This window comes from Tamandua tetradactyla, chromosome 12 (assembly GCF_023851605.1).
Source record: "Tamandua tetradactyla isolate mTamTet1 chromosome 12, mTamTet1.pri, whole genome shotgun sequence".
NCBI lineage: Eukaryota > Metazoa > Chordata > Mammalia > Pilosa > Myrmecophagidae > Tamandua > Tamandua tetradactyla.
The window spans coordinates 411,389-434,389 of NC_135338.1; the positions used below are offsets into that span (position 1 = coordinate 411,389).

The 23,001-nt window shown below is 39.4% G+C and overlaps 1 protein-coding gene across 9 annotated transcripts in view; it reads right to left on the reverse strand.

The window, feature by feature from the left end:
• Positions 1-23,001, reverse strand: part of SYNE2 (spectrin repeat containing nuclear envelope protein 2) — a 384,031-nt gene that overhangs the window by 84,783 nt on the left and 276,247 nt on the right. For all 9 annotated transcript variants that reach the window (XM_077122415.1, XM_077122416.1, XM_077122418.1 and 6 more), the window contains 14 exons: positions 17,761-17,943; positions 16,787-16,915; positions 16,098-16,219; positions 15,799-15,940; positions 13,921-14,052; positions 12,711-12,863; positions 12,388-12,594; positions 11,020-11,121; positions 9,952-10,071; positions 9,597-9,797; positions 8,024-8,197; positions 6,039-6,170; positions 1,972-2,168; positions 888-1,020 (listed from right to left, as the gene is read on the reverse strand). In XM_077122415.1, coding sequence (XP_076978530.1) covers positions 888-1,020; positions 1,972-2,168; positions 6,039-6,170; positions 8,024-8,197; positions 9,597-9,797; positions 9,952-10,071; positions 11,020-11,121; positions 12,388-12,594; positions 12,711-12,863; positions 13,921-14,052; positions 15,799-15,940; positions 16,098-16,219; positions 16,787-16,915; positions 17,761-17,943 — 2,127 coding nt within the window. The remainder of the gene's footprint in view (positions 1-887; positions 1,021-1,971; positions 2,169-6,038; positions 6,171-8,023; positions 8,198-9,596; positions 9,798-9,951; positions 10,072-11,019; positions 11,122-12,387; positions 12,595-12,710; positions 12,864-13,920; positions 14,053-15,798; positions 15,941-16,097; positions 16,220-16,786; positions 16,916-17,760; positions 17,944-23,001) is intronic.

The following is a 23,001-nucleotide window of genomic DNA, read 5'->3' on the forward strand; positions in this document are numbered from 1 at the left end:
ATAGTAAATATTTGAGCATGTGTGTGTGAGTGTGAATATATGTCTGTGTGTGCGCGCGTGTGTATATATGTATGTATGCAAATGTGTGTGTGCATTTCTTAATAGGCATCAAGCCCTGTTTCAGGCAATAGTTACACAGTCACGAATAAAAGAGATGGAATTCCTTATCCTCGCGTGGCTTATAGTTCAGTGGATTAGCATTTTAAAAGTAGACCAGCCATTACTTCAAAGATAACTTTAAGAGGAAACTATGGAATACAATGCGAAGTTTATCTTTAATGAACTACACACAACAAATTTTCTTAATTAAAATACTTGAAATTCTTCCCATCTATACATACATTTTCCAAATATAATTTTAAAATATTTACATTTTAATTATCCAAGTGAGCAACCATAGCTCCAGAATATAAGAATAGAACAACAGAGAAGACTAAAAGGTTTAATAAGTACAATTACTACAGAAGCACTACTTTCTTTTCTTTAAAAAATTTTCACACCAAGACAAAACTGTTTTAGTGGAAATAGCAATTCTGTATACAACAATTTAAAACCATACATCTATTAACTTTAAGGTTGTTGTTTTTTTCTTGAGGGCAGTTACGTTCTCCACTTGTAAAACATGCCCCACGTCAGGGAAATTTTTAAGTTTATATATATTTTATAGGATCAATTAAAAGTATACTACTTTATTGCCAGTTTTAATGATTCCCCCAAAACCAACAGAGTAAAGAAATGGTTCCAAGTTTGAGGAATGTAGCTGTTTAGCCCAAGTCTTATCCTTGATAGCCAAATGAATACAGAGAATATCACATCAACCCTGATAGCTTTTCCCCGATATTTATTTTTGACAAATAACTATTGGAGTATATTCTGTTATAACTTACAAAAAAGTTGTTTATGTTGCTTCTAATGGTACCTAAGTCCTGAGGCACACTGAGAGACTGCTCCTTCCAGGAGCTCAGAGTTTGCTGAGACGATTCCAACCACTTGGTCAACTCATCCGAATCTCTGTTAAAGCTGAAAGGAGCAAAAGGAGAAAGAAAGGAAATTAGAATCATACTCTGAAGATGGTATATATCACCTGCATATTCCCTTCTTAGTTTCCTAAAATTTTCCCTATGCTCAGCTATTATTCATAAAATCATAACGTTTTTAAGAACTATATCCTATTTTATACCGTGCCCCAAATCTGAACTTGTGGCATTTTCTAGGACTCTCTCCATTACGACCAGTTAAGAACAAAGAGGCTTTTTAAGGCATTCTTTCTATTTTTTATCTCACCCATAGGAAATTAAGGATAAGGACAGAGATTATTTTTACTCTTCAAATGTTCTCTGTAGATTTGGTTACAGAAAAAAATATAACCTGTGTATAACAGCAAACTGCCGTTGGATGGATGCCCACATATTTACCCGGTATGATGAAAATATGCAAACAAAATGCTATTCTTCTTGTAACATGCAAACTTCTTTAGGTGAGACAACTCTCTAAGAGGCAGGGGAGAGGATGAGAGACAAACTCCCTATATTCTCTACCTTCAACAAACAGTTCAAGATTATACCAACTAAGCAAAAAAAAAAAATCTCTGAAAAACGCGAAAGGCCTTTTAAAAATCTGCTGTTAGCAAAAATTATTATGCTTTTAATTTTAAGACTTTTTGGGAAAGGTAGAAAAGAGCAACATGATGATGTAATAGATATATTATTTAATAACAAAACCCCTACTTTGCATGGAAACCTATAAATATTCCCCTCCAAAACTGATTACATGTTATCCTGAGTCTGGCAAACCAAAATCAGGCTCTAGACCCCACTTAGCTCAGAGGAGGGGCCCAGTTCAATTCTTCAGTTGCCAAATTAAAAGCGGTACAAAGGGGAGAGCACACGTGGAACTGGTGGGCCGCCTAATTCCTCTAAGGTCATTCTCCGCAGTGAAACCTGAAGCCAGTCAACGCCCAAGAAAACACACCTGACCAGATGCTTGAGAAGTGTTTGCAGTCTGTGCAGCTCGTGGTCGATTTTTTTGTTTAGAGACAACCACTGCTCTTCTAGCTTTGCAATCTGGCCCTCCAGTTTCGGGCAGCTCACAGAGGCCACGAGCCATTTGCCTTCATTCAGAGTCTGGTAAAGCCGGGCATGCTTCTCATCAACGCTTCTTTTTATTTGCTAATACAAACAAAGTCATAGAATGAATTATTTAAAAATAAAAATCAGCCAACCCAGCCCATTCAGAAATACTTCATTAAACACCTACATTAGGGGTTACTAAAAATCCCAAAACTTTTGTAACCCTCAAGACTGCACAGACACGATGAAAGGACCCATCGTGGGGTATCGATCACTTCTCGCAATGAGCATGCCCATTAAATCCACTTCCACAGCACACATTCAAGTCCACACACCTCACACACCCACAGAAAACACAATTTCACAAAGTTACACCACTTGGTTTACAGCTGATAACTAACTTCTCCATACCTCCCCGACCCCCTGCCAAGAAAAAAAAAAGAACAAGCTGGCAGTTTACAGGCACTTCTAGCTTACAGACAGGTTGCAAGTGACCTGGGGATTATTTTAAATGCCAGGAAATTCTCTACAGAAATCAGGATTTCCAGAGTTTCTGTGAAAACTGGAAGACCTGGTAACACTGGGTCAGCATTTCAAGTGGCCCAAACCGTCTGGAATTGAGTAGCAACTGTCTCCTTTAGCAGGGGCTGTTCTCTTTATTTAGTTCTCAGTCTACCCAGGACCCTACCACTGCAGACCCAGCCAGTATTATTTATTTCTGCTTTCCTGCCTGACCTCTGTAAGCAATTCAGATGGTGACCTAGCTAGGAAGGCAACAAATAAGAAAACATTTCTTTATTAACCTTGAGACTTAAATGCTAGATTGAAAAAAAAATACATAAACCATGTCTAGAGTCATCTGAACATAAGGACTCAACAGGGAGAAAGGAAAAGGGCTTCAGAAGAATAAATTAAAAGAGCACCTCATTATTCCAACTTCATGAAAAGAAAAATAAAATTCTTCAAAACTGTGACTACGAGGACTCCCTGAAGAGAGCTCAGCCTCAAGGCAGTTTCCCTTCCACAGCTGGGTTCCACTAATGACAGGTATCCTGACAGATGTTTAACTGAATCCTTAAAAACAAATTATCATAAAAATAAGATCTTGGGTGGGCCACAGTGGCTCAGCAGGCAGGGTTCGCACCTGCCATGCTGGAGCCCTGGGTTCAATTCCCGGTGCCTGCCCATGCAAAAATAATAGTAATAATAATAACAATAATAATAAATAATCTTCTGCTATTTTCCTATTAACTTAAGCCTTTAAAAAAATCACACACACAAAACAAAAACAAAAACCTACCTCCTTTTGCACCAGTCCCATCTGTAATGCTCTCCTAAGCTCCCATCTCCAGCCCTAGCCTACAGGCTAGAATAAAACGTCTCACAATGGTTTAAAAAACGGTTCTGATTTTTGGAGCCCCTTATGTGCCAGACATTTCAACTTTAGAGCACGTCTGAGACGTTTTAACTCTTCATTTCATACACGGGAGGCAGGCCATGCACTGGCCACTGGCCCACCAGATGACAGCTGCTGGTCACACTCGGATCTCCCACTGATGTCTCAGAAGACAGAGCGTGGCCTCAAGAAGGCTCAAGTGAGATGGGCTGCATGAGATGTCTGTCTTCTCATCTGACAAATTTGTTTAAAAGTCTTAGAACAATTGTTTCAATTTTTTAATACTTCAAATTCAGTAGAATCAAAGATCCTGATTTTAAGGGATATAGTTACTTTTGGGGAAATAATCGTGCTCATAGTAGGCTGGTTAATTTTAGACCACGTCTTATAATGAGGCTTAAAGTGCTTTCTATTTTCAATTGCATTCTGTTAGCTGTGTTCAAGTGGTGCCATCTGTGTCCCTAGAGTAATAAAGAATTAATAGTAGTTTTCCATGCCCCACCCCCACCCCAGGGAATCCAGATTTAACTTAGAGTTAGACTCAGTATTATAAAATGGCAAAGAGATCAGCTGAAGCTTTCTGGGAATCTAGAGAGGATAAATATAGTGCTCCAACCTCTGGAAAATGTTCCTTACAGAGTCTTAAATCATCTAAGGAATAAGTATTCCTGCTTTCACTTCCCAACCGGTCTATTTAGGCAACAATCCTCTAGGAGCACAATGCAGATTCTGGCTGTACATATTCTAAAAGTAAAACGAAGTATTTTGTTTCGAAAATCATCTCTGTGGAACTGCTCATGTTGAGAAGATCTACATTTCTTTATCTTATTGGTCATGTTCTCAATGCCACTCAAAAACCATTTTATGCTTTATCTTTTCTATGGCATTGAAATCTGAGACACAGAGACTTTCATAACATACTAAAAATCAGAAAAATTTTTTTAAAAAGTTTGCAGTCTTTTAAAAATTCCAGCAGCAGGTAACAAGATTACTGTCCCATCGGCTGTGTCCAATCAGGCTTTCGCTGTAGTAATAAAAGTAAATACATGGTTTACAAAATACTTTTCATAGTTTAGTACATTTGACATCCACAACCACTTCCAGAGATAGGAAGAACCGGCTTGATTCTCCACATTTTCCACAGATAAAGAAACTGAGGCACAGAGACAGTCAGGTCACAAAGGGGATAAGAGGTAAAGCCAGACTCAAGCCAAGTCTTTTTTTTTTTCTCCTCTCATAGGCCATAAAACAGATGAACTGAAAATGACTGAAATCATGGAATATATCCTGACTCCCAAAATGTTAAATTAGAAATTATTTACAAAAAATATGTAAAATCACCAAATATTTAGAAGTTAAGCAAGACACTGTGAGAAAACACATGGGTGAAAGAATAAATTGAAAAATATTATGACCTGAATAACAATAAAAACACAAAATTTGTGGAATATAGCTAAACCAGTCCTGAGAGGAGAGTTTATGGTTTCATGTACTTGAATTTGAAAAGACGAAAGATTTAAAATAAATGGTCTGGTATAATCTGCCTTTATTTTTTGTAGTCACTCTCCATGTCCCTATTTTTACCTCTTCATCCACAGAGATGGGCACAATTGTGACTAAACAGAGATGGACTGTGGTGTGGCTTCCACCTGTACAAAACCTACTGCATCATTCCTGAGGCCAGAAATACCCACAACATCAGCTCTATTTCTAGTGTGAAAAAGCCAATCTCAGAGATTAGATGTCTCAGGTTGAGGGCTTCTTGAAGGCCAAACAGTCTCAAGGAAACTGTTGCTTTGTAATAAAACAGCCCCAAATGTCCATAGTTGGAGAAAAAAAAAGACTCAGGAAGACTGAGGAAGAAAAAACTGTGACCTCTTTTTAAACGCATGTTATCCACATCACTTTCAAACAGCCTTTTTAAAGTGAGGAAACATACAAGTACACAGCCCATCTTTTCCCGCCCTGTTGAATGCCAGGAGGTTGTCTTTTGTTTTCACAGACGTCATGAAATCTGGTCTTCCTAACCAGCATGACAAAGTGTCTCTCCCTCCATGAGACAGTATCTTGGAGGAGAATCTCAACTTGTTCTCACAGAACACAGATGCCTGTTATTTTTATGTGTTGAGCTAATAGGCTGTGATGGTGCCCAAACATTGCCTAGTGAGATCTTTCCCTCTTCCTTATTACAATTCAGTTAGAAAAAAGCCTGAAATTCTGAGGCTCCGGCCTTGCTGGGCCTTCCTAAAACAATATTTGTGGGATCTGGATCCAGCAGAACAGTAGATATAGATCGAGAGTAAGGAACACAAAACTTTCCATTATTGACATGAATAAATAAGCGAATGGCTGAATGAGAATTGAGGCCACCAAGTTAGTACTCAAAGACTCAAGCCAGGTCCTTTTCACTATTCCACCCTCACATGAAGACGAGGAGCTCATGCTCAAATCTGCATGAACATGTCCAACAGTGGGTTCAATATTTCATTTCAATCATTTACCTTCGAAAGCAAGCAACCTAGTTAAAATAAAGCAAAACCATGCCTCTGATGTCTTCAATGCAAACAGAATACCTGGTAAAATGAAATCCTTTCCACTACTCTTTCCTCTGTTTCTTCCACCAAACTCACAGAGGGCAACGTAGATACGAGAGTTTCCAGGTCTTCTTCAAGAGACTCATAGTTTCCATCAAATTCTTCCCATTTCTAAAGAATAAAAGACAAAGAATCAGTAGGGACCCTTTTCTAGATTGGTACCAAAGAGAGAACTAATCATAAAAACAAAAATGAACACTGAGGCCATATAAAATTAAAGCACAGATTCAAAGGATTGCTGAAAGATGTAACTAACGCTAGTCAGAGCTCAACATCTAATGGAATACAATTCCACTGTCTTTGAGGCCAAGATTTTAAAAAGTCCAGTCGGTATCAGTGTTTTATGCTTGCCTGGTAAAACTATGCAGGGAGTCATGTGATTAAGTTAAAATAATACTCTTAGCAGTACCCTCTATGGGGCCTCAGAGCGGTAAAATTTTCTCTCATTTGGAAAGACAAAGGGGCTAACTTCTAAAGCCTTTTCAACTGGGGCCACCCACCCTTCCCCTCTCCCACCCCAACCACAAGCCCAGAGAACATCATTCCACCACATTGCATGAAGTATATAATTCTACTGAGGTCTGTCTGAGGCATGTGGGCTCTTATTTCATCAGGAGAATAAACTGACTTAACCTTAGCCTACTTGTTCCTGTTTCCCGCCTTTCCACAGAAACCCACCACGAGGGGCTCAGCACACCACAGAGTTTAGTTACTGGCAATATATTTTTATCTGTTGAGAAAATAACAACCTCCTTAACTCTCATATCTGCTCAAATACAGGGTGGTCATCTGGCTATAATGATATATTCACCAGACACATGGAGCCCTTTTTTAATACCATGAAATATTAATGTAAATATCAATTAGGCACACTAACTAAAAAAACAAATTTTATTAGCACAAACTATCACATCACACATTGTCAAGTTGAATATTTCCTTGCTTTTTGTTTATTTCCTTGGTGACATGCTGACATTCATATTGTCCATGGTTTAAAAACATAAAGAGGAAAACCTTAAAATTGAGACAGAGTGTGGTAGTTCGATTTAGTTGTCAACTTAGCCAGGTGAAGGCACCTAGTTCTGTTGCTGTGGACATGAGCCAATGGCATGTGAACCTCATCTATTGCTGATTACATCTGCAGTGGCTAGGAGGCATGTCTGCTGTAATGAATGATATTTGGCTGGTGTTTAAATGAGAGAGCGCAACATAGCACAGCCCAAGCAGCTCAGCACACCTCATCTCAGCACTCGCAGCTCAGCCCAGGCCTTTGGAGATGCAGAAAGGAATCACCCTGGGGAAAGTTGCTGGAACCCAGAGGCCCGGAGAGAAGACCAGCAGAGACCACCCTGTGCCTTCCCACATAAGAAAGAACCTCAGATGGAGGTTAGTTGGCTGCCTTTCCTCTGAAGAACTAACAAATAAATCCCCTTTTATTAAAAGCCAATCCGTCTTTGGTGTGTTGCATTCCGGCAGCTAGCAAACTAGAACACAGAGCTTTAGACAGGCTTATTTTTTCCTTTGAATTGGGTCAAATTCAAAGGAATTGTCCTGAATCTTTTTCAGCAGCAGCACATCTGGGCCTGTCCTCTAGGGAAATAGTTTCTGAACCTCTGACTGTTTCATCCAAGCAATCTCCTTCAATAACTCGAAGGGCTTTCGATTCTGTTTATTCATGCACAGACCTAAAAAGGTGGTTTTGTTTATTCACGCACAGACCTAAAAAGGTGGAAAGACTGTGTATTTACCAAGTTTATATATGAGAAATCCCAACTAACCTCGCTTTCAGAGGATCAGAACTAGGGCAGGGTTCCATAGTCTTCATTGTTAAGTCCCCATTTAACTGCTGCCCAAATGATAACTAGCTTCTTACTTAACTAGCTTGCTTACTTCTAACACCTGGAGGCAGTGGTTGCAAATCAGGAATCCCAACTTAATGTACAAAGTTTATTTAACCCAAATACCTGCAACAAACTCTGCATCTTCATGCCACACTGGTGTGACTTTTCCTCTAGTAATTTGACTTCTTTTTCTTGTTCTGCCCAAAATGTCTCTTTCTTTTGCAGTAAAGAAGGAAACATCTTGTTTGAGTACGTTTGGAGCAACAACACGTCAGCCACAAGCTTCTGGAAAAAAACCTATAAAACGGAGAAGGGTTTGCTATTTATTTATTTATTTTTACATTGTCAAAAATCTTGAACGCCGTTACTTCATCTTGCTTTAGTTATGTTTGCTTTTTAATCCAAAATTCTAGGTCTGTAGAGTGAAACGTAGGCAAAAACAAAAAGAAAAGAAAATTGACTATGAATTCCTCAGTCGCCAAATACGCTGCCATTTTTAATATATTATAAAGAAAAATTTGCCTAAGTTTTGGTTTCCACAAAATATTCTAGACTTAAAAGGGAAAACATTATTGTTGGTGAATTTCAATTTCCACTGAGGTCTTCTAAAATTGGTCCTGAATTTTAAAAAGTACAAAAAGGGGGTGCACAGGTGGTTCAGCGGTAGAAGGCTCGCCTTCCATGCGGGTTTGATTCCCAGACCATGCACCCCACCCCGGCCCCCCAAAAAAAACTTTACAAAAAGGTAGATGCCGATAGAGCTGACAGATTTCAAGAAAATAAGCTGCACGGATAAAGAAGTCCAAGCAGCCACACTTTCTACAGCAGGAACTCCTAAACCTGCTCTAACTTCTGAACAAAGTGGTTAAATGAAGGGAATTTGCTATCAGGGTCCTGGTAGGTAGAGGCTCCCTTGTCTTGTATTCAAAAGGGAGGCTTCCCTTTAGAAGGCTCTCCATTGACAGTCCTAGCCCTCTGTGTTTTTGGTGGGGACTCTTATTATCTGATGCCTTCTCCTATTTCTTGAAAAGGAAAATACAGAAATACATAGGATATATAGAAAGGTTTGTAAAAAGCATCTAGCACCAAGTCTGGCACACTAGATGACCAGTGAGTAGGAGTCTCACCTCTTCCCCTCTATCCTTCATACAATTTTTCCTAGACTAAACCCTACTTACCAAAGACTGTGAGCCTGTGGAGGGCAGGGGCTATGTCTTACAAGTTTTTTATCAATAGCACCTAGAATATATTTTTATCAATAGCACCTAGAATAATACTCCTGGTGATCAAGAGGTATTTAACAAAATGAATGGAAAATGGAAGGATTTATTACAGTATTACACTAGATATAAATGCAAATATTTATATAACACATCTTTTAATCTCAGTTCTCAGGAAAGCCTTTCCTAATCTCCCAAAGTTGGTTTCTCCTATTAAATCCTCCACAACATGTATCCCAATTTTACATTTAAATTTGTTTGGATAACCCTTTGATACATGTCTCTCTTCTCAATCAACCAAAAGCTCCATGAACAGAAACAGTCGTCTTTTTATTCACAGTGTCTAACAAATGTGTGTTAAAAGGATGAACCGATGAGATCTATTTCTCTAAGGAAGAAAACGGATGCCCCATGCTCACGCACAGAAAAACCTTAAGATTTTAGTCAACAGAAGGGATGTGACCGGTATGTCTCACCTTGTGATTTTGTATTTGAGCCTGTAAAGCAACTTTACTTTTGGTTTGTCGTAAACAATCATGAGCCAGCTTTTCCTTCCCAATGTTTACTAATTCCACCATGCCTTGCAACAAAGCGTCCTGCTGGCTCTCAGTTACGAAGGGGCTGCTGAGCTCCGTGTATCTGGCTCTCAGGATTCCCCACATACTATCAAGCACGTCCTGAAAAGAAAGAGCAGGTGTGCACAAATATTTTCATTCGACCCTGAAAATAATCCAAAGGACGAACACCTCTAAATTCCCTTAGTGGAAGGAAAGAAGAAATCGAACTCCTTATAACCATAGTACTGAGTAAACATTTTCTGCTCAGACATACCTCAAGTTTGTAAACTTCTTGGAGTAAAACGTAAGGTAAATGAAGCTTCTCCCCTTCCTCTCTGAGTTTTGCCACTCGGTTCTCAGAGCTCTGCAGTTCCACCGTAAATGCGTCTGCTTTCTGAAGTGAGAGATGATACAAAAAAGTAAGACCTTTTAATTAGAGAAGTGTACGTATTCATTAAAGAATAGTTAAAGAGTACAGAAAGGAATGAAGGGAAAGGTAGCAGTCCCGTTTGCCTTTGCCACACCACTCCTCTTCGATCGTCTCCCGAGAGGCCCCACAATTGACAGCTGCTTCCTAGCACATTCTAAACTTATTCCAATAGAGGCATATGCACATATCCACAAATGCAGTGAATTGACCCAGGCATCCTGTTCTGCAGTTTGCACTCCTCGCTCATCTTTCCAGCATCTCTTGAAATTGGTACGTACTTATCTGGCTCCTTTCAAACAGACACGTAATATACCATTATAAGGGTATGCCCTACCCTAATAACAGTCTGCTCTTAACGGATTTGGGGGCCATTTAAAGTTTTCAATTCAAACACTGCTCCCAGGTACATCCTTGAATATTTAAAAATATATTTATCTTTGTGGACTTGCCTTATTTCCTTAGGATAAACCAAGTCTGGCACTTAGAACAGTGCCTGGACACACAGTAGGTCCTCAATTAGGTCCTCAATTTGCTAAATAACAAATGAAATGAAATTGCTGCTGGACCAAAGGGCATCTATACTTCAAATTCGGATATATATAGTCAAAGAACCTCTAGAAGCTGAACAAAGAAAGTGAGGGTCTCATTTCTCAACAGCCTCATCAATGCCAGACATTAGCAAACTTACATTTTTGCCAGGTTGATAAGTAAAAATGGTTCCTTGTTTTAGTCATTTGCATTTCATAAAATACCACTTAAAAGATGTTTTTAAAGAGCAAATGTTGTTTTCATTTCTGTTTGTTTACTTACGCTTTGCCACTGCTCACAAAGGGAATTGGAGCACAGGCACAGTTTACACTCAGCACACCTTGGTTTAAGGTTCGAACAGTTTGAATTATTTTACTTGATTACCTGAAGCTGTTCACCAATACTCTGGCCACTGATTTCATTCAAAGACTGTTGTAAAGAAGTTTTATTCTTAATAAGTTGGTCGTATAATTGCTTTATTTCATTCTGTATAAAAACAGAAATGCAAGAAATAATGAACAATCTTTTTAGGCCTTCGTTATCTATTTTTGTCTGATGGCATTTACATTTTTGTCCTATCAGAAATTTCAAATATATACAAAAACAGAGGGAATTCCTGGGTTCCCATCATTCAGCTTTAACAATTACTGATTTCTGGCTGGTCTTCTTTCTTCTCTACACTCCCCACCAGCAGTCTTGACTGCATCTAAGCGCTTTTGAAGCAAATCCCAGATACCGTGTCATTTCATTAGTATATGTTCAGTATGTACCCCTAAAAGATAAAGATTCCTTCCTTTAAAAATACAATATGCCCCCACAACACAAACAATAATTGCTCGGTATCATTAACTATCCAGGCAGACCTATTTTTCTCTTATTGCCTCTGACTTTTCCTTTGTTTGACTCAAGATCCAAATGAGGCCCATATGGTGTGACAGGTTAATCTGTATTTAAGACTCTTTTATTACTATTATTTTCTGTATCTACCTATTAAATGACATGATCGCTTACAATTTGGGGCAGAAATGAACAGAGCTGCTATAAGCCTTCACATACATGTTTTGCATGGACACATGCTCTCATCTCGCTTGAGTAAATATCTAAGAGGACAATTCCAGGTGTCTTCCAAAGTGCTGTAAGTCTCTTCTAATCTGCAGGCTCACCTACCATTTTTTTTTTTTTTGGTGGAAAAAAAGAGACATTTTTCTGTACAGTTTTCCCCATTTGGGTTTTGCTGATTGCAAACTCACAGTACTGTGTCTTCTTTACTTGGGCTCCACAGGCCTGATCAAATCCAGATTTGATTATATGGACACGACTCCTTCATAAATGGTGTTATGTTTCCTTTCTTAGTTCATTAGATACTTTAGCTTCTTAACTAGTCTACCTGCCTCAAATCTCTTGTCAGATAATTACCAGATTATAACACAGATTGTCATTCCTTTGCTCAAAAACTTTCAGGGCTCCCTATTGCCTAGGAATTTAAATACAAATCTTCCTATACACTACAAATGGCTGGATTTAACATGGAAAAGAAACCTTACTTTAGCTCACCCACACAAATTCATACCCGACACTCTGGAAAGGGTCTCACTTTCAAAATGGTCTTCAGCCGTGAGCAGCACATAGAAGGGCGGCCTCACCATCTGCCTGAGCAATGTCTACTGATGATCCCACCAGGAATAAGAATTCATGGACATCATGCTGGGACCTACAACAGGGCCAAACCAGGACGTGCACTCAGAACTGTACCTGGTAACTGCGGTTATGGTCGAGGCCGGCATTCAAGGAATTGCTTCTGGAGGCAGCCAGAGCCTGGGTGCGTTCCAGGCAGACGCGGAGGTTGTCAAAACATTCAGGGAACAAGCTGGAGCTGTTGCCAGGGTAAGCCATGGCCTTCATAAGATCGCTCTTGTCATTCATAGCTAAATGAAGTTTCTCCAACTCCAAAGCCAGGGTCTGCAAAGCAGAGAGGAAGGAAGGCACAGCCAATGATACCTGCCCCACGCAGCGTCCGCTCCAGTCGGTGCCTGGGCTGCTGTGGTGGCCGCCACACGGGGCTGTCAGGGTCCTACCTTGAAGAGCACGTGCTGAGCGCGCACATCCTCCCTGAAAAGCGCAGGCGTCTGCAGCATCTCCTGCACGCTGCTGAGGCACTGACTGAGGGTCAGAAGTAGGTCAAATAATTTTTTGTCCAAATTTATGTATGTGTCTTTGGTCACGTTTTCCTGAATCAAGGAGAAAAGAGAAAACAGAAATCATTACAATTCCTTGCCTTCCTAAATCTGCCTTTCACGGCTTTCATTAGAGTTTACAATTTATGCTTTGTTTTTTCAATGAGTTGTTCAAACACTTTGTGAATTAGTTAGCAGAACAACTAAATAAAATTAGAGATTCTAATTTCCAGAAAAACAAGTCCAAGAAACGCAATGTTAAGTAGATATTTAACTATAGAGTAGAATTAAAAGGTAAAGCTGAAGAGCTTTCTCAGCGGAGTCATCCAGGTAGACAAGTGGTCCCAAATAAATCATACTGTCCCCCTCCCCACTCACTGCCCCTGCCTCCCACGCTTTGATTAGGAGGAGCTGGAAAAGCCTCAAGAGGCTTGATTACAAAGAGCATCTTTAAGACAGCGATGGGCTGGGGGTCAGGGAAGAAGCGAAGGGTGTCATTTATGGACTGTAAGACTTAGGGTCACCCTTAGATGCACAACTCCCATGGCGAGTTTGGGAGCCACAGATGTTTTCACATAAGTTGTTGGAATGACCTCCTGTTTTTTTTTTTTTTTTTCTTCTTATGAGCACCTTGAATCCCTGACCAGCTACAAGTAGCTTAGGAACATGCAAAAACTCCAAACTGGGATTCCGTCTAATTTGAACTCTGTTTCCTACTGTTTTCTCCAGTGCATTTGTGTATTACCAGCACACTGAATCAGCATCAAGTCTACTCAAGGTTGGAAGCCTCACGGATACTCCCTTCCCACCTTTCCTTCCCCTTACAATCCCAGGCCAGCACTGCAGACATTGCTCATCAGAGATGATCCTTGTTCCCGCTAATCATGGAAACAGATGGAGAATCCTTTTTCCCCACCGTGCTGTGGGCAGCCGCTGTGAAACTGATCAGAGCTGGCAAGTAAGATAAATTCTATTTTCAATTTTAGGGCCCATTCCATTATTTTTTCTTCCATTATTTGTTCAGTGAATAGAATTATAACTAATTCACAATGAAAATATATCTCCTTCCTAGTTTTTACGTTTTTGCAATGAGAAAACGTGCAGCTCCTACCTGGGTCTGGAGAGCCCGTGCTTCTTGATGCAGGCCTTCAAGGCGGGCGGTACAGGCTTTCAGCTCCTCAGCTGTTGGGTATCTGAAGTTGTACACGCACACACTGGGCAAAATACTCGAATTCGTGGCAACCTATTTGAAAGGGGACTCTGTTAGTGAGAGTTAGAGTCCTGCTGATGTTAATGAAAGCAGCAAAGATGCCTACGCATGCAGTCTCTGAGCTACCTTCCTGGTAAATATATTTGGCTATCTTGTCATTGGTAAGAAAAAGTAAATTAAATTTTAAATATTTTGGACAGTTTGAAAAGTCATGACAGGCTTTACTCAGGTACTTGAGGGTTCATTTATACCAAAGTGAGGGAAAACAAAACAAATTGAAGAAACAAAGTAAAATCACTAATCTTTCAAATTAGTAGCCATGATACCCTGCAACCAAGTCAAATATCTATTTACTAGTTGGCTTCTGGCACAGTCCACTCTTAGGAGAGTATACAAGACACGTCCAAGGAGAGCTGTGCACCTTGAATTGTTATTGAAAAGCTAAGCAGATATTGAAAACGATTTAGAAGGGAAAATGATTCAGAGTTCATTTCTTTCTCAAGTTGGAAAACTGACATATAAAAGGAAACAAGGTAGGGTGGCTGATGACTCTGCTTGGGGAAAGGCTGGAGAAGGAACTACCACTGGTGGTGTTTCACTCTTTGAAAGAGAAGGATATTTATGCTACTGTATATCTCAAGGAGAAACCAAGACAAAAGTCCTACCAATGCACTCAACTAGACAATAAGGTTGTGAGCAGAAAAGATGAGAACTAACAAGTCCCCATCAGACTAGGGTGTTAGGAAATCACTGGTAACCTTTGCCTGAGCAGCATGCATGGAAGGTGGAAGGCAGAAGTCTGATTGCTGCTGGCTGGCCAAAAAACTGCCCAAAGCAACAGAGTTCTTCTGTTCCATGTTTGGAGAGAAACCCAACAGGACTGGCACTATCACTGAAAAAAGCCTATAATGGCAGTGATAAGGGGAGGTGGTGGAAACCTTTATTGACAGGGGCCACTGACATGTCTTCTTTCTTCTTCTAATTTCCTCAAAATCCCAAGCTGCTTCAGAGGTTCACATCTTTGCAGATGTTGCTTCCTTTGCCTGAAATCCCCTTTATGTTCCACCCTCATCAACCTACTGAACACCAAGATACCATTCAAAACTCAGATCAGCAGTCACCTTCTGTTTGAGGCCCTTCCTTACCCAGTGCTCCCTCCTCCCCCTGGAAGAACTGCTGTCACAAGTCTCCTAACACTTGATGCATGCTTTGTTTTCCCGGTAGACTTTGAACTCCCTTGGAAAAAGGATCGGATTCATCTTTATAACCTTGGGGCTTGGCACGGGAGCTGGTACACAGCAAATTCCAAAGAATTTTTTGATGAATGGCTGAAACTCATCTAGTGCTGTATAGTTTTAAGGAGTTTTTCCATATGTTATTCTTTCCTTTATTTATTCACCAAGTAGTAACTGAGATTCTATGCTGCATCAAGCACTGTGTTAGGCACTCAAAAGCGTGTCAGGCAGACCTGGTCTTTCGCCTCACAGCATATACTCTCTAATGGGGAACACAGACAAATAAGCAGGCGCACAGTATAGAAAGAGCTGTGACCAGGGAAGCCTGTGGTGCTACAGTATCGTAGAAGAGGGACATGATGCAGAGTTCCAGGAAGGTGAAAAAGGATCAACCAAAGTAAAGAAGCCGCCCGCTCCCCCTCCAGCTTTGTACCAGCCTTCTACCTCTACTTTCTGGAATAAATGGCTGCAAAATGCAGAACATACATGTTTACTGAACGAACGCCTTCTGGATCTTCATACACAAACACACACACAGACCAACCTGAGGCTCCACAAGCTGAGGGACAGGGAGTCTTATATTCGATGATAGTTCATGCTGTAAATATTGCCATTTATCTCCACTTTGGCCCTGGGCTGGCAAGACTGAGTCTGAGGAACCATTTTGGGAGCTGGCTGCCTTATCGCTTTTCAGGGAGAACAAAAGGTGAAGTGAGTGATCAAAATACAAAATTCTGCATACTACGTAAAACATACATACACTATTATAAAAGTGATTTTTAAAGAAACGCTCTTAGTTCTTCCAACCACGGAACTAAACAGTTCCACTTTAGAATGTGTTACCTTACAGACGGTTTCTCAGCTGCGTCTTTATCCTCCTGGCAACATTGGCGCCATATTTTCTTAGTATTAAATTCTATGAATTTGACTAAATCTTTCTGTTCCATTGGCTTTAACTCCAGGACCTATAATTGAATAAGATTTCAGATGGTCCCATCAGTCAAGGTTATCAGTGAGCTCCCCCAGGTTTCTTCTGTTGAGATAATTTTGAATGTCTTTTTAAATCATTATTTACTATTTCTCTCTTTCTGGCTTATGACCTTTTGTTCCTCAAAAATCTTTTAAATACTGAATATATATGTAGAACAGGAAAAAAAAAACCTTTAAAAAATATTCACACAATGACCACGTGTTACCTAAAAATATACCACACATATGGAAAATCACCAAAAATATACTAGCCCATTTTGAAACAACAGACAAAGCCGTGTTGTAATTACAGAGATAAGTTAACTCTGAGATTTGTTGATTTTGACATAAGATGCAAGTCAAGAAAGGAGGTACATTAGAGTGAACCCAATGGAAGCTGATGAAACAAAGCAGGTGCTACAGCAAAGGCTCGAAGCCAGAGTTGATGTACACAACAAATGCCCCCACGTCAAATGCTCTGATGGCAGCTCAAGGTTTACATTGAAGGAAATCTCACACAGAAAACTGTTCTTGACCTTACAACTATTCAGGTCTGAATTTACCTGTTGGTGCTGGAAGTTTTTCTGTCTGCTGAACTGCAGCCTTTCAGTTACAATAGATTCAAATTCAGAAAAGTTTTCTGGCTGGAGAACTTTTGGATGCTCTGAAAGTTTCTTCACAAGAGCAGAATGCTGCAAAAAATGTCATGATGGCATATTACTTATTCAAAAAGAAAGATCCTCAATTTTGATTCTCATAATGAAACTACATAAAGGAAAAGCTTTATATGAACTAAAGGACAGCATTCATTTTATTTCTGTAATTATATACTATGATTTAATATGCTTATTTCATAATTTCAAAACATGCACTACATTTGATGAAGCAGTCATCGTATATCCTTAGTGCAACCTATTTATCCAATGATTTACTAAGAACCAGGAAATTGCCTCTTTTTTTTTTTTTTACATGGGCAGGCACCGGGAAATAAATCCGGGTCTTTGACACGGCAGGTGAGAATTCTGCCACTGAGCCCCCATCGCACCACCCTTTATTGCCTTTTTAAAAGGTAAAAGTTAAAAATAATTTTTATTCTAGTAACATATGTACAAACCGAAATTTCCCATTTTCACCACATTCAAATATATAATTCAATGCTGTTAACACAGGTTTTGTTTCTAAAGCCAAATTTTAAAAAACGTCTTCATTTTCCAATCAATGAGAAGGTCACAGGTTCCTTTAAACCTTCTTTTATGAAGAAGTCTTTCACTGGGTCTCATCACCAGCAAGAGCACTCGAGCCATCCCCAGCCAACTCGCCACGCCCACCACCACTAAACCTGGATGAGAAAACTGCACAGTAAAATGAAACCAGAAACAAAAAGTGAGTGTACCCATCCCTTACAATTTTAGGGGGCATGATTTTTTGCATTAATGCAGTTTTTCTGTGGATGGTTCGTCACCTCCAATGAGAGTTATTTTCTGTTGGTTACCGTATGTGTAACTGATGTACACATTTATACATAGCCACACTTTACCTGATCCTCACTGTATTTCTCCTGAAGCATCAACTGGACTTTTTCTAAATTGCACTTCACAGTTTTCAGTTTCAAGGACAGTGCTTCAGCTTCTTGTTGAATCGCTCCACAATCTCCCAGGCCCTGATCTTTGCAATTCTCTAGCAGAGAAGCAACCTTGTGCTCGATATCTGTTAGCATAGCCTAGGACATAAATCATTTAATCATTCATATCTGTGGTCATGAACAAGTTAGAATAAGTTAGATTCATTCTCTGTAACTTAGTGCTTAGAAAGGAGTTCTCCTTCTCTCTACCTTAGTTTTACAAGGAAGTTCCAGAAACAGAACTGGAATGGATATTGAAAAGTAAACCTTCCACACAGTTCTTGTGACCTGGGGGCAGGTGAACTTGGGGGCAGGACTGTACCCAAACCAACCCCAAAGTATAGATCTTACTCTCTCAAATACAGTAAGCGACTATATGATTGCATTAGAAGAAACAACGGAATGCATCCAGAGGTTAAGAATACAGATGCTGGAATTAGATTACTTGGGTTCATATCCCAGCTCTGCCATGTAGTGGCTGCATAAAGTTGGGCCTATTATTTTTATGAGTGTGCCTCTAGCCATCTGTAAAATGGGGAGAACAGAACGCACTTCCTGGGGTCATTATGAGGAGTTAGTGAGTTAATCCATATACTCTCACTAGTGCCTGATACATAGTCTATGCTTAAAAAGTGTTCACTATTATTTTTACTTTTGCTACCTTCTTAACCTAAATCTTTTGTGTTGCAATCTAAGCGTAAAAAATAACAAAAAAGAAACAGCCACAGAACTATTTGGAAATTCTTTCCCTAGCTCATTTCCTTTTCTTTATCAAGCCAAATAAGCCACCAAAACATCAGAAGGAAACCACAGAATGAATATTCAAAGCCTAAAACACTTAGCCATGGATACAACTGGCCAACTTACACGGGGGTCTAAATATAAAACAGTTGGATGAGGTATGTTATCGTCATTTTAATCCCCCTCAACAGAGCAAGTTTGCCATCTCCTGGGGCTCAGAAGCTCCAACAGTCACACGGCAGGGCTGGCACAGAACGTGCTGTGGTGTTCAGAGCGGCTCCACGGGCAGCGCGCTCAGGCCTGGGGGCAGGACTGGTCACAGTCCAGGGCTGGGACATTGGCGCTGGACTTCCATGCGTGACTAAGGTGCATGAGAAACTCAGGAAGAGCTCTCTCCTTCAAACACATTTTCAAAGAATGCAGGTTGCAACTCCCTCCACCTAAGCAAACTACCGGCATTCTCTATAGATGCTTCAAAGCTTAATCAATAAGTATTTATAGATTTTAGAGTGGTGGTGAACAAAGTACACGATACTTTTGTGCTCCATTCTTCCCGTTCAGATTATGCTATACTTCCTTGATTTCAAGCGTCTACATACATTCCATGATTCAGTTCACTGGGTGGAAATTGATTTTCCATAATTCACTTAACAACCTCCCTATTGTTACTCCTTTGAGCTGTTTCCAGTTCTTCAGTTTTGTAATCAAAGCTAACATAAACCTTTTTGTTTTCTGAATTATTTTCAGGGTGTAAACTTAAGGTGGTGTTTTCATTATGCTGCAGAAGATGAACATTTTATATGCTGACAGCTGACCTCCCCAAACATCAAACCAATCACCCAGAGCCACCAGACATCAGTGGACCTATTTTTCCAGAGTTTTGCCAGAATTATGTAACTTTTGCCAACATAATGCAGGAACAAAGCAACAGCTGTTCTAAATCATGACCTGAGTGATCAAGATTGAACATTTTTTCCCAAATATTAACTTGCTGATTGCAATTTTTTCGTGAGTGATCTCTCTGCTCCTGTTGATTGAACATTTTCCCACTGGGAACTTAATGTTTTCACAGATTACTGTAAGGCTTTTTATATGTCTCAGTATTAAACTGTTATGTGCCATGCTGATTGCTAATATTTTTATTCTTTAAAAAAAAATTTATGGCTATAATCCCACAGAATATGTTTTCCCCATGAAATTATCTCTGCCCATCCTTTTCTTTGTCGTTTTTTTCCACTGCTTCAGTAGCCCAAAGTAATCATCTTAACAGTGGAGGGGAGATTTATTATCACATTTCATCTGCATGTAAATTATTAAATGGCTTATATTTAATTCTAGTTATAATTAATGAGTTATATGTTAATTCAAAGTATACTTTTGTGTATGATATATAATGTGGGTCTAAGTTTACTTTTTCCGTAATTTATCTAATTATTCGAACAGTATTTATTAAATGATTTCTTTCCTTACCCTTTGTAGAATTAGTCATATAATAAATTCCTTCGTCTATTTTAGTGTTTATTCTTAGAGTAGAGATAAATGTTCTTTTCATGCTAGAATATTAGAAAGAGCTTGGATTCTTGAGGCAAATTCAGAAATAGGTTTAAAACCAGCTCTATCACTTAGCCAAATTATGCATCCTACGCTTTCCTACATTTCATTACATGAAACACCTTGCCTTCATAGGTGTTGTAAGGATTAAATGTACACTTGTCTCTTGTTCTTCAAACTAACTCTGAATTTGTACATTACCTACAGCATTTTTTTTTTCCAAAGCACACTTGTTGACATGACTAACAAAGAATTATCAAGTGCAATTACAATTTCAGGCTTACAGACATTACTACTTTACCAAATCCTAAGCTTCAGGAAGTCAGGGACCAATTCTTAATCATCTTTGTCTTCATGTCACTAAATATAGTGCCTGGAATATAGGAGACCCTGAGTATATGAGGGGTGAATGACGAGTAAGACTTCAGCACCCAGGCGTTCAAAAACATTTTTTCCCCAAATTCTATGCATAAGGTTCTGTATTTTAAAGCTGCAGTATTTTAAAAATGCCCAAAGTAAAGATGTTTATGGTTTAAGCTGAGTTCCATACATAACAGTATAAACAAAGTCAGTCTTGGAGAAAGATCAAATGATGTAAGACGATGCATGTATGCCAAAACAAGTAGCAAATAACAAAACCCAGTTCATTTTTTGCACCCTGAAACACTGCTAAGCTAAAGGTAAATGTTTATGTTATCCGAATCGTTGTGAATGCTTGCATATTTTTACACAGACAGTAAGTTCCTATGGGAGTAAAACTCTGTGCATGAGATGAACTAGCATGCAGGGGACATGGCATAAGGTGGGTGCCACAAAGCCACATGGCTGGAGGTAGAGCAGGAGCGTTTCTACTCCAGCCTTGGCTTCCCAGTATAGTCCCAGCCTCTATCTCCGGGATGAGACTTGGGATGAGGACACCTGTATGTCCTGTCCCAGGGATGGCTCACCTGAGAGCCCAGCATCCACTGACTCGCTCTCTAGTCTATCTGGCCTCAACCTAATGAATTACTGGGTATTCAAAAAAAAATCTTCATTGAGATGTCTTCACACTTATACAGTCCATCAGAGCATATAATCAGTGGCTCACAATGTCATCACAATGTTGCATATTTCATTACCATGAACATTTTTAGAACGTCTTCATCACTCCAGAGAAAGAAATAAAAAGAAAAAACTCATACATCCCATGTTCCTTATCCCTCCCTCTCACTGACCACTAGTGTTGCATTCTACCCAATTTTTTTCCCTTTTATCTCCCCCTATTATTTGTTTACTTTTATCCTGACTTTTTTTACTCATCTGTCCATGCCCTGGTTAAAAGGAGCATCAGACACAAGGTTTTCACAATCACACAGTCACACTGGAAAAGCTATATAGTTACACAATTGTCTTCAAGAATCATGGCTACTGGAACACAGCTCAACAGTTTTACTGGGCATTCTTACTTGGCAGATTTAAGAAGGTATTGACAGATATCAGAAATGAGAATCATCCTTTATGCATCTAAGGCATCTCATATTGGTTACTGGATTATATGTACTGCTGTGGCTTTGTTCTGAGCCTGTGCCTGAACTGTAGCATGTGAAAATATATTTTAAATTGTCAGTGGAATTTAAAGTCACTTGATTAAACATTAAAGTGAGATCAATAAAAAACAGAAGAGAAAATTCCAAATATTTTATTACTCAATTGTTTTCTGTGTATCAGCTATCATTTGCCATTATATGTTGACGTGAAGACTATAAATTATTTAGTATTTGCACTCACAACAACAAAAAAGGGAAACAAAATACAACTTTGCACTGATAAAAGCAAAAAAAAAAAAGGGAGCACCTGAAAACTGTCAGTACTTCAAAATCAATGAGCATCTGGGAATTTTACCAGATGCCCACACTGTGCCTGAAATCCCACAAGGGGATCAATATTATTTGCCACCCCCATCCCTGTCTTGGACTATGGATCTAGCGCATGCCTTGTAAAATAGGTCCTCAGTAAATACTCTCTGAATAAAAGACGAAATGAAATGGAGACTGCAATGGTGCTTCATATCTCCCACATGAATAATACATAAAAACATGCAAAAGGCTCTGGGGAACCTAAAACAGGCCCATTTCCTATCACATGCCAAGCCAGGCACATATTTTAATTTATTTAACAAGCACCTCTTGAGGACTCATGATGCACTGGGCAACCTGCCTACACTGGCAGAGATGGGTAAGCAAAGGTCACCAGAAAAGCACGCGTACGTAAGAGCTGTCACTGGACACAGGATGGCTGCGCTGCCTTACAAACGGAGAAGTGAGGGGGGAGTTGGAGGTGACCAGCCTGCAAGGAAGCAGACTTTCTCAGCAGGCTTCTTAAATATAACCTTGTCCTAAGTCTTATGCGGGGTCAAGTTCAACGGACCAGCTGTTTGCTTCATGGAGATGGGAGACAGTGCCTCTATTTCAAAATATATCTTCCTTGGTTTGGGAGAGGAGGAAAGACTTTTTTTTTTCCTTTTTGGCTATGTGTTGCTAACTATCGAAATAACACCCTTTACTTCAGGACAGTTACAAAAGAAAAATTATGTACATGGCAATACTAGCTTGATTATTTTCTTTGCACGTATTTCATGTATTTGCACGTATTTAATTTGATCAGATTTGCTTTGGTTTCTATGGTTCACTTTTATCACTTTTCTTTATGGGCTTTTTTCTTTTAAACTTAGTATCAGGTGTCATATTTGAACAAATTACCCATTCCACATCTTCTAAGTTTTCTAGTGTTCTTTGAAAAACCACATCATTTCTGTCCTCTCTGGAACCCAATTAGACAAGGAAAAAAGTTAAATAAATAAATAAATAAATAAATAAATAAATTATA